Here is a 12,988-nt window from a genome sequence, read left to right as displayed (position 1 = left end):
ATACCCAAGACGACTCAAATCTGATCCAGACATACCCAAGACGACTCAAATCTGATCCAGACATACCCAAGACGACTCAAAGCTGATCCAGACATACCCAAGACGACTCAAAGCTGATCCAGACATACCCAAGACGACTCAAAGCTGATCCAGACATACCCAAGACGACTCAAAGCTGATCCAGACATACCCAAGACGACTCAAAGCTGATCCAGACATACCCAAGACGACTCAAAGCTGATCCAGACATACCCAAGACGACACAAAGCTGTAATCACCACCAAAGGTGCTTCTACAAAGCATTGACCCTGGGGTTTGAATACTTATGCATTTCCTATTTCAATTTCAATAATTTAGCTAAAATTGCTAAAAACATGTTTTCACTTTGTCATGATGGGTGTAGATGGGTGAGGCAAACATATATTGAATCCATTTTTGTAAGACAACTAAATAAGAAAAGGGGTGTGAATACTTTCTGAAGGCACTGTATAAGTATAGAATAGATAGTAGATTTTTTTCCCTACCCATTCTAATAAATCGATACTCGATTGCTCTAGCCTGAACGCAACAACGCCAGTCAAAGCGGAAGTTGCTATCCTGCTAAATATGGTAGCTGAACTTGTGCTCGTACTAGCCTTTAAGCAAGGTATCCTCCTCTGAATCCCCGAAATACATTAGCCACAGGACAACTTTGTTTGGACGTCGTAAAGGACCATTAGCCTTAACTGAATAGATATAGCTAGCTACATACCTACCTCATTTTCCACGCGGAAAAAAATACGTTAGCTGGGATTTTCAACAAGGAATCTGGTGAGTTGGCCAGTTTCTATGCACTTAAGGACGACTAATAGTCTAGCTATTTATGACGACAATGTTACTCATTTGTGTTTTGTGAAGTGCAAGCAAACACCGCAGTGCGACTATCATCCGGAAGTTATGTTCCCGCCCAACTAGTCGTCGGTGCATGTTAGCCTTATACTGTTCGTTCCCTTTAAAAGATTAACAGCTCAAATGTATTATTTTCAAGTCAACGCCTTTAAACGACGTTATGAATTTCTGCCAAAATACTAACGAGTTTTGTAGTTAATTTGGTTGCGTCCATGTTGAAATGACGTCATTAGTCGATCTCAGAGTTCCCTTATTTGGCTAAAAATATGCAAGACAAACCCGTTTTGGAGATATCTGGTTATCATCAAAAATAAATAAATCACGTTTTTGGAATCATTCAGCAGTTTTTATCTGATAGAAAGTACGTTACCATTGGCAATGAATGTTGAAAGTTGCATTTATAATTCATAAATCTTAAATTGAAAATGATGCGGTCATTGCTTCCTGTTCACGAGACATTTTGATAAATAGCCTAATGTCATAACACAGTTTTAATGTCACTCTATAACCAATACGCAGGAACAGTTCGTGATATATTGAAAACCTAAACGTACAATTTACTATCTAACAAAATTATATTGATGATGACGCCGGAGGGGATGGCTTCCGTTTATGGGCTCCTAACCATTTGTCGTGTTTGTTTTTTCCGCGTTGTTTAATACATTTTGTAAATATTGTTTCTGCCACCTGCTCTAATGACCATAAAGTGCTTTATAGTTATCAGAATAGCGATTACTCACCTCGAACTGGAGGTGAGTCGAACGCAAAGGACTTACTGTTGCGCCCGGACCAGGCCCAAATCCCCTTCATTCGCATGACGCCGATACAGGGGCCACAGATCCGGGTGTCTTGTGAGAGTCCTTCGGCGAGTGGGTAAACCGCCTCTACCATTCGTCCTATTGACGAACGTGCAATCATTGGAGGATAAACTGGATGCGCTCCGTTCGAGACTATCCTACCAACGGGACATTAAAAACTGTAATATCTTATGCTTCACTGAGTCGTGGCTGAATGACGACATGGATAATATACAGTTGGCTGGATTTTCCGTGCATCTTATTTGTCAATAACAGCTGGTGCGCGATCTCTGATATTAAGGACATCTCAAGGTTTTCGTTCGACAGAGATAGTGTCGTCTACAGCTTATCATGAGGTACTCTGTTTACCAAGAGTTTTCATTTCAAGTTTTTTTTGTAGCGGTCCATTCATTTACCACCACAAACCGATGCTGTCACTAATACCGCACTCAATGAGCTGTATAAGGCCCTAAGCAAACAAGGAAACGCTCATCCAGAATTGGTGCTCCTAGTGGTCGGGGACTTTAATGCAGGGAAACTCAAATCTGTTTGACTTCATTTATACCAGCATGTCACATGTGCAACCATTCATTTATACCAGCATGTCACATGTGCAACCATTCATTTATACCAGCATGTCACATGTGCAACCATTCATTTATACCAGCATGTCACATGTGCAACCATTCATTTATACCAGCATGTCACATGTGCAACCATTCATTTATACCAGCATGTCACATGTGCAACCAGAGGGGGGGGGGGGGTGGACTCTAGACCACCTTTACTCCACACAGAGACCTATACAAAGTTCTCCCTTGCCCTCCATTGGGCAAATCTGACCATAATTCTATCCTACTAAAGCAGGAAGTACCAGTGACTCGCTCAATTTCGGAAGTGGTAAGATGACGCATATGCAAAGCTACAGGACTGTTTTGCTAACACCGATTGGAATATGTTCCGGGATTCACCCGATGGCATCGAGGAGTATACACCACATCAGTCACCGGCTTCATCAATAAGTGCATCGTTGACGTCATCCCCATAGTGACCGTACGTACATATCCCAACCAGAAGCCATGGATTGCAGGGAACAACCACATGAGATAAAGGCTAGAACTGCCGCTTTCAAGGAGCTGGACACTAATCCAGACACTTATAAGAAATCCCGCTATTCCCTCTGATGAACCACCACATGAAGAAGCACCTCCTCGTCCACACTGGCGGCTGGCCACAGGACGTTGTGCTGCCCTAAGTGTTCCAGGCTATAGTTTAGGCAAAGCGTCTATACAGGACTAAGATTATCCTACTACACCGGCTCTGACGCTCGTATTACCAAGGGAAGCCCATCTGCGAGCTGCCCAGTAACACGAGCCTACCAGACGAGCTAAATGGCTTCTATTTGCGCTTCGAGGGAAGCAACACTGAAGCATGCATGAGAGCACCAGCTGTTCCGGATGACTGTGATCACACGCTCTGTAGCCAATATCAGTAAAACCTTTAAACAGTTTAACATTCACAAGGCCGCAGGGCCAGACGAATTACCAGGACGTGCAGTCAGAGCATGCGCTGACAAACTGGCAAGTGTCTTCACTTCCTGTCCCTGACCGAGTCTGTACCTCCACATTTCAAGCAGACCACTATAGTCCCTGTGCCCAAGAACACCAAGGTAACCTGCCTAAATCACTACCAACCCGTAGCACCCACATCTGTAGCTTTGAAAGGATTGCCCCAACAGATCCACAGATGACATTATCTCTATTGCTCTCCACACTGCCCTTTCACAACCTGGACAAAAGGAACACCTACAGCTCAGTATTGAACACCATAGTGATCCTCAAAGCTCATTGCTAAGGACCTTGGAACTAAACACCTCCTCTGCAACTGGATCCTGAACTTCCTGATGGCCCGCCCACAGGTGGTAGGTTGTTGCTTACCCTTATCTTCCACGCTGATCCTCAACATGGTAGACTCTCAGGGTTGCGTGCTTAGTCCCCTTCTGTATTCCTTGTTCACCCATGATTGAGTGGCCAAGCACGACTCCAACACCATCATTAAGTTTGCCGACGGCACAATGGTGGTATGCCTGATCAACGTCGAGACAGCCGATAGGGATGAGGTCAGAGACCTGCATCCGACCGCAATACGCTACAGAGGTTGGCGCTTACAGGACCTCTATACTAGGCTTGTATCAGAGGAAGGTCTTAAATATTGTCAAAGACTCCAGCCACCTCAAGTCATAGACTTTTCTCTGCTGCTGCACGGCAAGCGGTACCAGAGCACCAAGTCCAGGTCCAAAAGGCTCCTTAACAGCTTCTACCCTCCAAGCCATTAGGCTCCTGAACAGCTTCTACCCTCCAAGCCATAAGACTGCTGAACAGCTTCTACCCTCCAAGCCATTAGACTGCTGAACAGTTCATCAAACTACTACCCAGACTATTTGCCTGAACCCCCTTTTTTTGTGCTGCTTATTATCGATGCATTAGTCACTTTACTCCTACCTGCATGTACATATTACCTCGACTAACCTGTTTTATTATCGATGCATTAGTCACTTTACTCCTACCTGCATGTACACATTACCTCGACTAACCCGAGCAGACATTGAAAATCCCTTTGAGCATTAATCACACTTTGGCTGGTGTACTTAAATGAAACTCTTAACCATTTTAGAGATTTTTAACCATTTTAACCAGGAGCTCTAGAAAGAGTTGTCATAGTGGCCATGCAAGCAGCCCGTGCGTTCGTCCTCCCTACAACATTTTTTTAATTGTTCTTCTTCTTCTGGAGAAGGTGTCTCAAGATGACATTTTCACGATTTCACTAATATCATCAAAGTCAATAAATCATCGCAGTTAAAAAAAACAAAACTGATTTTAAGTAGAAAAACAAGTTGACATTCATACTGTTGCTGCTTCCTGTAATTAAAGTGTCAAAAACACCGGTTTTAAATGTCCAAATTCATCATCAATATGCTGAAATGAGTTGTGATATGTTGAAGACCCAAGACATACAAATTACTCCCTACAAACACGTATCACTCTTGTGCTCAGATGACTTGTATTTTGTTACTACACAAATCAAATCAAATCTATTTGTCACATACACATGGTTAGAAGATGTTATTGGTCACATACACATGGTTATCAGATGTTATTTGTCACATACACATGGTTATCAGATGTTATTGGTCACATACACATGGTTATCAGATGTTATTGGTCACATACACATGGTTAGAAGATGTTATTGGTCACATACACATGGTTAGATGTTATTGGTCACATACACATGGTTAGATGTTATTGGTCACATACACATGGTTAGATGTTATTGGTCACATACACATGGTTAGAAGATGTTATTTGTCACATACACATGGTTAGAAGATGTTATTTGTCACATACACATGGTTAGCAGATGTTAATGCGAGTGTAGCGAAATGCTTGTGCTTCTATTTCCGACCATGCAGTAATATCCAACGATTAATCTAACCTAACAATTTCACAACTACCTTTTACACACAAGTGTAAAGGAATGAATAAGAATATGTACATATACAGAACGACAGGCAAGATGCAGTAGATGGTATGGAGTACAGTATATACATATGAGATGAGTAATGTAGGGTATGTAAACATTATATAAAGTGGCATTGTTTAAAGTGGCTAGTGAAACATGTATTACATAAAGATGGCAAGATGCAGTAGATGGTATAGAGTACAGTATATACATATGCGATGAGTAATGTAGGGTATGTAAACATTATATAAAGTGGCATTGTTTAAAGTGGCTAGTGAAACATGTATTACATAAAGATGGCAAGATGCAGTAGATGGTATAGAGTACAGTATATTCATATGCGATGAGTAATGTAGGGTATGTAAACATATAAAAGTGGCATTGTTTAAAATGACTAGTGATACATTTATTACATCAATTTTTCCATTATTATTTAACAAAATACAAGTATCTTAACTACTCACACATCATTTACCAAGTGGTCATTCCAGACTGAAATTGATTCGCTTTTTCTAATGTAATCTATAGTGCGCAGAAATGAGTCACTCGCATCAATACTGTGTTGAAATCAATGAAACTGGGACAATAGCCGTGGCAGCACCTACCATTTGCTCTCTTCTAAAAGACAAACCAACACAATCTTGGGTATACTACATGTATACCTGTTGAAAGATGAGAACCTCATACCCAGCAATTTACCTGTTGAGGGATGAGAACCTCATACCCAGCAATTTACCTGTTGATAGATGAGAACCTCATACCCAGCCATTTACCTGTTGATAGGTGAGAACCTCATACCCAGCCATTTACCTGTTGATGGATGAGAACCTCATACCCAGCCATTTACCTGTTGATAGGTGAGAACCTCATACCCAGCCATTTACCTGTTGATAGGTGAGAACCTCATACCCAGCCATTTACCTGTTGATGGATGAGAACCTCATACCCAGCCATTTACCTGTTGATGGATGAGAACCTCATACCCAGCCATTTACCTGTTGAGGGATGAGAACCTCATACCCAGCCCTTTACCTGTTGAGGGATGAGAACCTCATACCCAGCCTTACTGTGTATCAATACTGTGTTGTGATGTTTCATTCTTCTACTACAGGTCATCTAAAGTGTATGGACTTCTTGCTGTCTTCTTCTACTACAGGTCATCTAAAGTGTATGGACTTCCTGCTCTCTTCTTCTACTACAGGTCATCTAAAGTGTATGGACTTCCTGCTCTCTTCTTCTACTACAGGTCATCTAAAGTGTATGGACTTCCTGCTCTCTTCTTCTACTACAGGTCATCTAAAGTGTATGGACTTCCTGCTCTCTTCTTCTTCTACAGGTCATCTAAAGTGTATGGACTTCCTGCTGTCTTGACATTGTTGTTGTTGTTCCCACCAGCAGGACAACATGAGTGGAGAGAAGGAAGCATTGCTGGAAGAAATCGAACAGAGTTTACACCCTCTAACAGAGGATAATTTACGACACCTGTGTGAACGCTGTGGAATAGATGGCTCCCAAGTTAAAGGAAAGAACCATCGCTCCACCTGGCTACTCCTACCCCGGTCAACAGCACTGCACCCCCAACAGCAACTCGCCCAAGCCTTCCCCATTTCTCCTTCTCCCAAATCCATTCAGCTTATGTTCTGAAAGAGCTGCAAAATCTGGACCCCTACAAATCAGCCGGGCTAGACAATCTGGACCCTTTCTTTCTAAAATTATCTGCCGAAATTGTTGCCTCCCCTATTACTAGCCTGTTCAACCTCTCTTTCGTGTCGTCTGAGATTCCCAAAGATTGGAAAGCAGCTGCGGTCATCCCCCTCTTCAAAGGGGGGGACACTCTTGACCCAAACTGCTACAGACCTATATCTATCCTACCATGCCTTTCTAAGGTCTTCGAAAGCCAAGTCAACAAACAGATTACCGACCATTTTGAATCTCACCATACCTTCTCTGCTATGCAATCTGGGTTCAGAGCTGGTCATGGGTGCACCTCAGCCACGCTCAAGGTCCTAAACGATATCTTAACCGCCATCGATAAGAAACATTACTGTGCAGCCGTATTCATTGATCTGGCCAAGGCTTTCGACTCTGTCAATCACCACATCCTCACCGGCAGACTCGACAGCCTTGGTTTCTCAAATGATTGCCTCGCCTGGTTCACCAACTACTTCTCTGATAGAGTTCAGTGTGTCAAATCGGAGGGTCTGCTGTCCGGACCTCTGGCAGTCTCTATGGGGGTGCCACAGGGTTCAATTCTTGGACCGACTCTCTTCTCTGTATACATCAATGAGGTCGCTCTTGCTGCTGGTGAGTCCCTGATCCACCTCTACGCAGACGACACCATTCTGTATACATCCGGCCCTTCTTTGGAAACTGTGTTAACAACCCTCCAGGCAAACTTCAATGCCATACAACTCTCCTTCCGTGGCCTCCAATTGCTCTTAAATACAAGTAAAACTAAATGCATGCTCTTCAACCGATCGCTACCTGCACCTACCCGCCTGTCCAACATCACTACTCTGGACGGCTCTGACTTAGAATACGTGGACAACTACAAATACTTAGGTGTCTGGTTAGACTGTAAACTCTCCTTCCAGACCCATATCAAACATCTCCAATCCAAAGTTAAATCTAGAATTGGCTTCCTATTTCGCAACAAAGCATCCTTCACTCATGCTGCCAAACATACCCTTGTAAAACTGACCATCCTACCAATCCTCGACTTTGGCGATGTCATTTACAAAATAGCCTCCAATACCCTACTCAACAAATTGGATGCAGTCTATCACAGTGCAATCCGTTTTGTCACCAAAGCCCCATATACTACCCACCATTGCAACCTGTACGCTCTCGTTGGCTGGCCCTCGCTTCATACTCGTCGCCAAACCCACTGGATCCATGTCATCTACAAGACCCTGCTAGGTAAAGTCCCCCCTTATCTCAGCTCGCTGGTCACCATAGCATCTCCCACCTGTAGCACACGCTCCAGCAGGTATATCTCTCTAGTCACCCCCAAAACCAATTCTTTCTTTGGCTGCCTCTCCTTCCAGTTCTCTGCTGCCATTGACTGGAACGAACTACAAAAATCTCTGAAACTGGAAACACTTATCTCCCTCACTAGCTTTAAGCACCAACTGTCAGAGCAGCTCACAGATTACTGCACCTGTACATAGCCCACCTATAATTTAGCCCAAACAACTACCTCTTTCCCAACTGTATTTAATTAATTAATTTATTTATTTATTTTGCTCCTTTGCACCCCATTATTTTTATTTCTACTTTGCACATTCTTCCATTGCAAAACTCCCATTCCAGTGTTTTACTTGCTATATTGTATTTACTTTGCCACCATGGCCTTTTTTGCCTTTACCTCCCTTATCTCACCTCATTTGCTCACATTGTATATAGACTTGTTTATACTGTATTATTGACTGTATGTTTGTTTTACTCCATGTGTAACTCTGTGTCGTTGTATCTGTCGAACTGCTTTGCTTTATCTTGGCCAGGTCGCAATTGTAAATGAGAACTTGTTCTCAACTAGCCTACCTGGTTAAATAAAGGTGTTCTCAACTAACCTACCTGGTTAAATAAAGGTGTTCTCAACTAGCCTACCTGGTTAAATAAAGGTGTTCTCAACTAGCCTACCTGGTTAAATAAAGGTGTTCTCAACTAGCCTACCTGGTTAAATAAAGGTGTTCTCAACTAGCCTACCTGGTTAAATAAAGGTGTTCTCAACTAGCCTACCTGGTTAAATAAAGGTGAAATACATAAATAAATAAAACATATTGTCAAGAAGCAAAAAAATTGAAAAATAAACTACAATCTGTAACAGTTCATTGATTGGTCAATATTTATTAATGGACCAGTATTTGTTCAACGTAACTATTCAGTGTTGTATAGCAGCTCATCTGTGTTGTATGTGGAAGATACTTCAACACTAGGTCATTAAGTACTTTGGTACATGTGAGGAACCTTAACTTCATGTCTTTGTTTCACAGGGGACAACCCTAATGGTCGCTTGCTCAGTGGGAGGGTCTTATCATCTGGGAAGGCTCCAGGGTTGAAAGTGATCCAGCGACCTTATAGCTGTGATGTATGTGAGAAGAGTTTCACTCAATCAGGAAACCTACGAAGACACCAAACGGTACACACAGGAGAGAAACCTTACAGTTGTGATCATTGTGGGAAGAGTTTTGCTCAACCAGGAGCCCTGACTATTCACAAGCATGTACACACAGGAGGGAAACCTTACAGCTGTGATCCGTGTGGGAAAAGCTTTTCTCATCCAGGAGCCCTGACTATTCACAAGCGTGTACACACAGGAGAGAAATCTTACAGCTGTGATCAATGTGAGAGGAGCTGCAGAGATGCCACAGCCCTGAATGAACACATGCGTACTCACACAGGAGAGAAACCTTTTCACTGCCATGTCTGTGGAATTAGTTTTTCTCGACAAAGCAACCTGAATGTACACATGCATACACACACAGGAGAGAAACTCTTCAGCTGTGACCAGTGTGGGAAGAGATTCGCTCAGTCAGGAAACCTGACGAGTCATCAGAAAACCCACACAGGCGGAGAGAAAAAATAGGCGGGTGGAGAGGGAACCCACACAGGAAAGATACAGGAAGAATCTACTGTGGCACCCATGAGGCCCAGCCAGTCTGATGATGATGATGATGCTACAGACTGCGATGAAGAATGGGACATGGAAAACAAGGATCGGTGTCTTAGCAACGGGCTGGAGACGGAGTCATCTCCAGAGAACCACACCCCAGAGCAGAGGCAGAGGGGTGTGAGTATTTTCCCAGAAAGTTTCAGCAGTATTTCCTTGATTCCCTCTCATTCTCTGGACCTCCTGTTATAAATTAATTTGGAGGAGAAAGTCCAAGGAGGAACCTCAGGTAGTCTCCTTAATGCATTTTATAGCAGGAGGCTCAGAGAAGTGAGAGGAGTCAAGGAAGTACTGCCGAGACTTGAGGTTTCTAAATAACTTGACCAGTAGGAGAGTTTCCTTCCTGATTTATACTGGCTCCCTTTTTGTGGTTTTCAGGACATGTCTCTCCCACCCGCCTCCCCTCTCTCCGAGTCCCCAGGTCCTGCCTCTCCCGCTGGCACATTACTACTGGGTTTGAAGAGGGTGTCTCTGCGGCTGGTTGACTGCAGGAAAACACTGGGACTGAGTGGAACTACGACAGGAGGAGAAGAGAAGGGATATGGAGATTCAGATTCGATGTCATCAAGTAGGAACAATGGTGTGTATTAGACTACAATCTGCTTCTGTAGCAGTTCATTGATTGGTCAATATTTATTAATTGAGGCAAATTTGCTAAATGTAACTAACTATTCAGTGTTGTATAGCATCTCATCTGTGTTGTATGTGGAAGATACTTCAACACTAGGTCATTATGAAAATCTTTAGTACATGTGAGGAACCTTAACTTTATGTCTTTGTTTCACAGGGGACAACCCTAACGGTCGCTCGCTCAGTGGGAGAGCCTTATCATCTGGAAAGGCTCCAGGGTTGAAAGTGATCCAGCGACCTTATAGCTGTGATGTATGTGAGAAGAGTTTCCCTCATTTAGGAGATCTAAAGAGACACCAGAGAATACACACAGGAGAGAAATCTTATAGCTGTGATCAATGTGGGAGGAGTTTTGCTCGAACTGATTACCTGGCTGAACACAAGTTAACACACACTGGAGAGAAGCCTCATAGTTGTGATCAATGTGGAAAGGGCTTCACTCGGCCTAACTGCTTGGCTGCACACAAGCTAACGCACACAGGAGAGAAGCCCTACCTCTGCTCAGACTGTGGGAAGAGCTTCTATACACCAGCAAAGTTGAAAGAGCACGAGCGATCACACACAGGAGAGAACCCTTACAGCTGTGATCAGTGTGGGGAGAGCTTTTCTCATTCAGGAGCCCTGACTATTCACAAGCGTGTACACACTGGAGAGAAACCTTACAGCTGTGATCAATGTGGGAAGAGCTGCAAAGATGCCACGGCCCTGAATGAACACATGCGTACACACACAGGAGAGAAACCTTTTCCCTGCCATGTCTGTGGAATGAGTTTTTCTCGACGAAACACCCAGAAAGTACACATGCGCAGACACACCGGTGAGAAGCCTTACAGCTGTGACCAGTGTGGGAAGAGATTCGCTCATCCAGGTGATTTGAAAATACACATCAGAGTACACACCGGAGAGAAACCGTACAGCTGTGACCAGTGTGGGAAGAGATTCACTCAGTCAACAAACCTGACTAAGCACAGACGTGTTCACTCCGGAGAGAAACCCTAAAGCTGTGCTCTAATATTGTATGAACTTCACTCAGTCAATAAACCTGACTCAACCTGACAAAGCACAGATACGATTTCTCCGTTCACACCGGAGAGAAACCATACAGCTGTGATGTATGTGCGATGAACTTTCGCTTATTTGTATCTTATTTCATGGGCTCATATTGTCAATTAAATCATGTAGAATATTTTATAATTGTTATAATAAAAGTTAGTTTTAATTATATTCAATTCAAATGTTATTTTACTTTTAAATACGATTTCAATAAAAGCTCCTCTTATTATAAATAGCTGTTTTGAACTTTGACCCTGCTGGTCATCTATGAACAGTTGAACATCTTGGCCGTGTTCTGTTATAATCTCCACCCGGCACAGCCAGAAGAGGACTGGCCACCCCTCATAGCCTGGTTCCCCTCTAGGTTTATAATCTCCACCCGGCACAGCCAGAAGAGGACTGGCCACCCCTCATAGCCTGGTTCCTCTCTAGGTTTATAATCTCCACCCGGCACAGCCAGAAGAGGACTGGCCACCCCTCATAGCCTGGTTCCTCTCTAGGTTTATAATCTCCACCCGGCACAGCCAGAAGAGGACTGGCCACCCCTCATAGCCTGGTTCCTCTCTAGGTTTATAATCTCTACCCGGCACAGCCAGAAGAGGACTGGCCACCCCTCATAGCCTGGTTCCTCTCTAGGTTTATAATCTCCACCCGGCACAGCCAGAAGAGGACTGGCCACCCCTCATAGCCTGGTTCCTCTCTAGGTTTATAATCTCTACCCGGCACAGCCAGAAGAGGACTGGCCACCCCTCATAGCCTGGTTCCTCTCTAGGTTTATAATCTCCACCCGGCACAGCCAGAAGAGGACTGGCCACCCCTCATAGCCTGGTTCCTCTCTAGGTTTATAATCTCCACCCGGCACAGCCAGAAGAGGACTGGCCACCCCTCATAGCCTGGTTCCTCTCTAGGTTTATAATCTCCACCCGGCACAGCCAGAAGAGGACTGGCACCCCTCATAGCCTGGTTCCCCTCTAGGTTTCTTCCTAGGTTCCCGGCCTTACTAGGGAGTTTTTCCTAGCCACCGTGATTCTACACCTGCATTGCTTGCTGTTTGGTGGTTTTAGGCTGGGTTTCTGTACAGCACTTTGATATATCAGCTGATCTAAGAAGGGCTTCATGAATAAATTTGATTGATTGACTTGACCTATTCTTCAGAGAACAAGACCAAATGCAGCAGGTTGTTTCCTGAAGTAAGACCACACAGCGTCGTGTGTTAAGTGAAGTGTTTCATCTCCTTATTGGGGAAGTGTCATGAACGGGCTGCTGCACAGTCACTTTCTATACTGATGTAGAGTTAAACAACAAGTTAAATAACAAAAAGCAACTGATTTATTTATTATCAGCCAAGCAGAATCTCCATGTTTAAAAAAAATGTAGGTGACTTGTCTTCAGCAGATTCTCTTCTAACCAGTGAAAACAAAAAATG

General features: G+C 43.6%; 2 protein-coding genes across 3 annotated transcripts; both read left to right on the top strand.

Annotated features, from left to right (window-relative positions):
• The first annotated feature begins 571 nt into the window (after nucleotides 1–571).
• Nucleotides 572–11,733, top strand: LOC109881743 (zinc finger protein 664-like). Of its 2 annotated transcripts, XM_031811651.1 has the most exons (4): nucleotides 572–810; nucleotides 9,203–9,999; nucleotides 10,258–10,459; nucleotides 10,667–11,733. In XM_031811651.1, exons 2-4 carry the CDS (start codon nucleotides 9,853–9,855, stop codon nucleotides 11,506–11,508), a joined length of 1,191 nt encoding a protein of 396 aa, XP_031667511.1. In that variant the 5' UTR covers nucleotides 572–810; nucleotides 9,203–9,852; the 3' UTR covers nucleotides 11,509–11,733. The 2 variants fall into 2 exon arrangements, with proteins under 2 accessions (XP_031667511.1, XP_031667512.1); XM_031811652.1 differs by lacking the exon at nucleotides 572–810 and having other exon boundaries at nucleotides 9,027–9,999.
• LOC116358847 (gastrula zinc finger protein XlCGF49.1-like) lies at nucleotides 3,760–9,813 on the top strand. The gene is made up of 2 exons (XM_031811087.1): nucleotides 3,760–3,841; nucleotides 9,173–9,813. Exons 1-2 carry the CDS (start codon nucleotides 3,760–3,762, stop codon nucleotides 9,793–9,795), a joined length of 705 nt encoding a protein of 234 aa, XP_031666947.1. The 3' UTR covers nucleotides 9,796–9,813.
• Nucleotides 11,734–12,988: the final 1,255 nt, after the last annotated feature.

This window comes from Oncorhynchus kisutch, unplaced genomic scaffold, assembly GCF_002021735.2.
Source record: "Oncorhynchus kisutch isolate 150728-3 unplaced genomic scaffold, Okis_V2 Okis01b-Okis20b_hom, whole genome shotgun sequence".
NCBI lineage: Eukaryota > Metazoa > Chordata > Actinopteri > Salmoniformes > Salmonidae > Oncorhynchus > Oncorhynchus kisutch.
The sequence above is the reverse complement of the archived record's forward strand: the minus strand, read 5'-3'. Positions and strand labels throughout refer to the sequence as shown.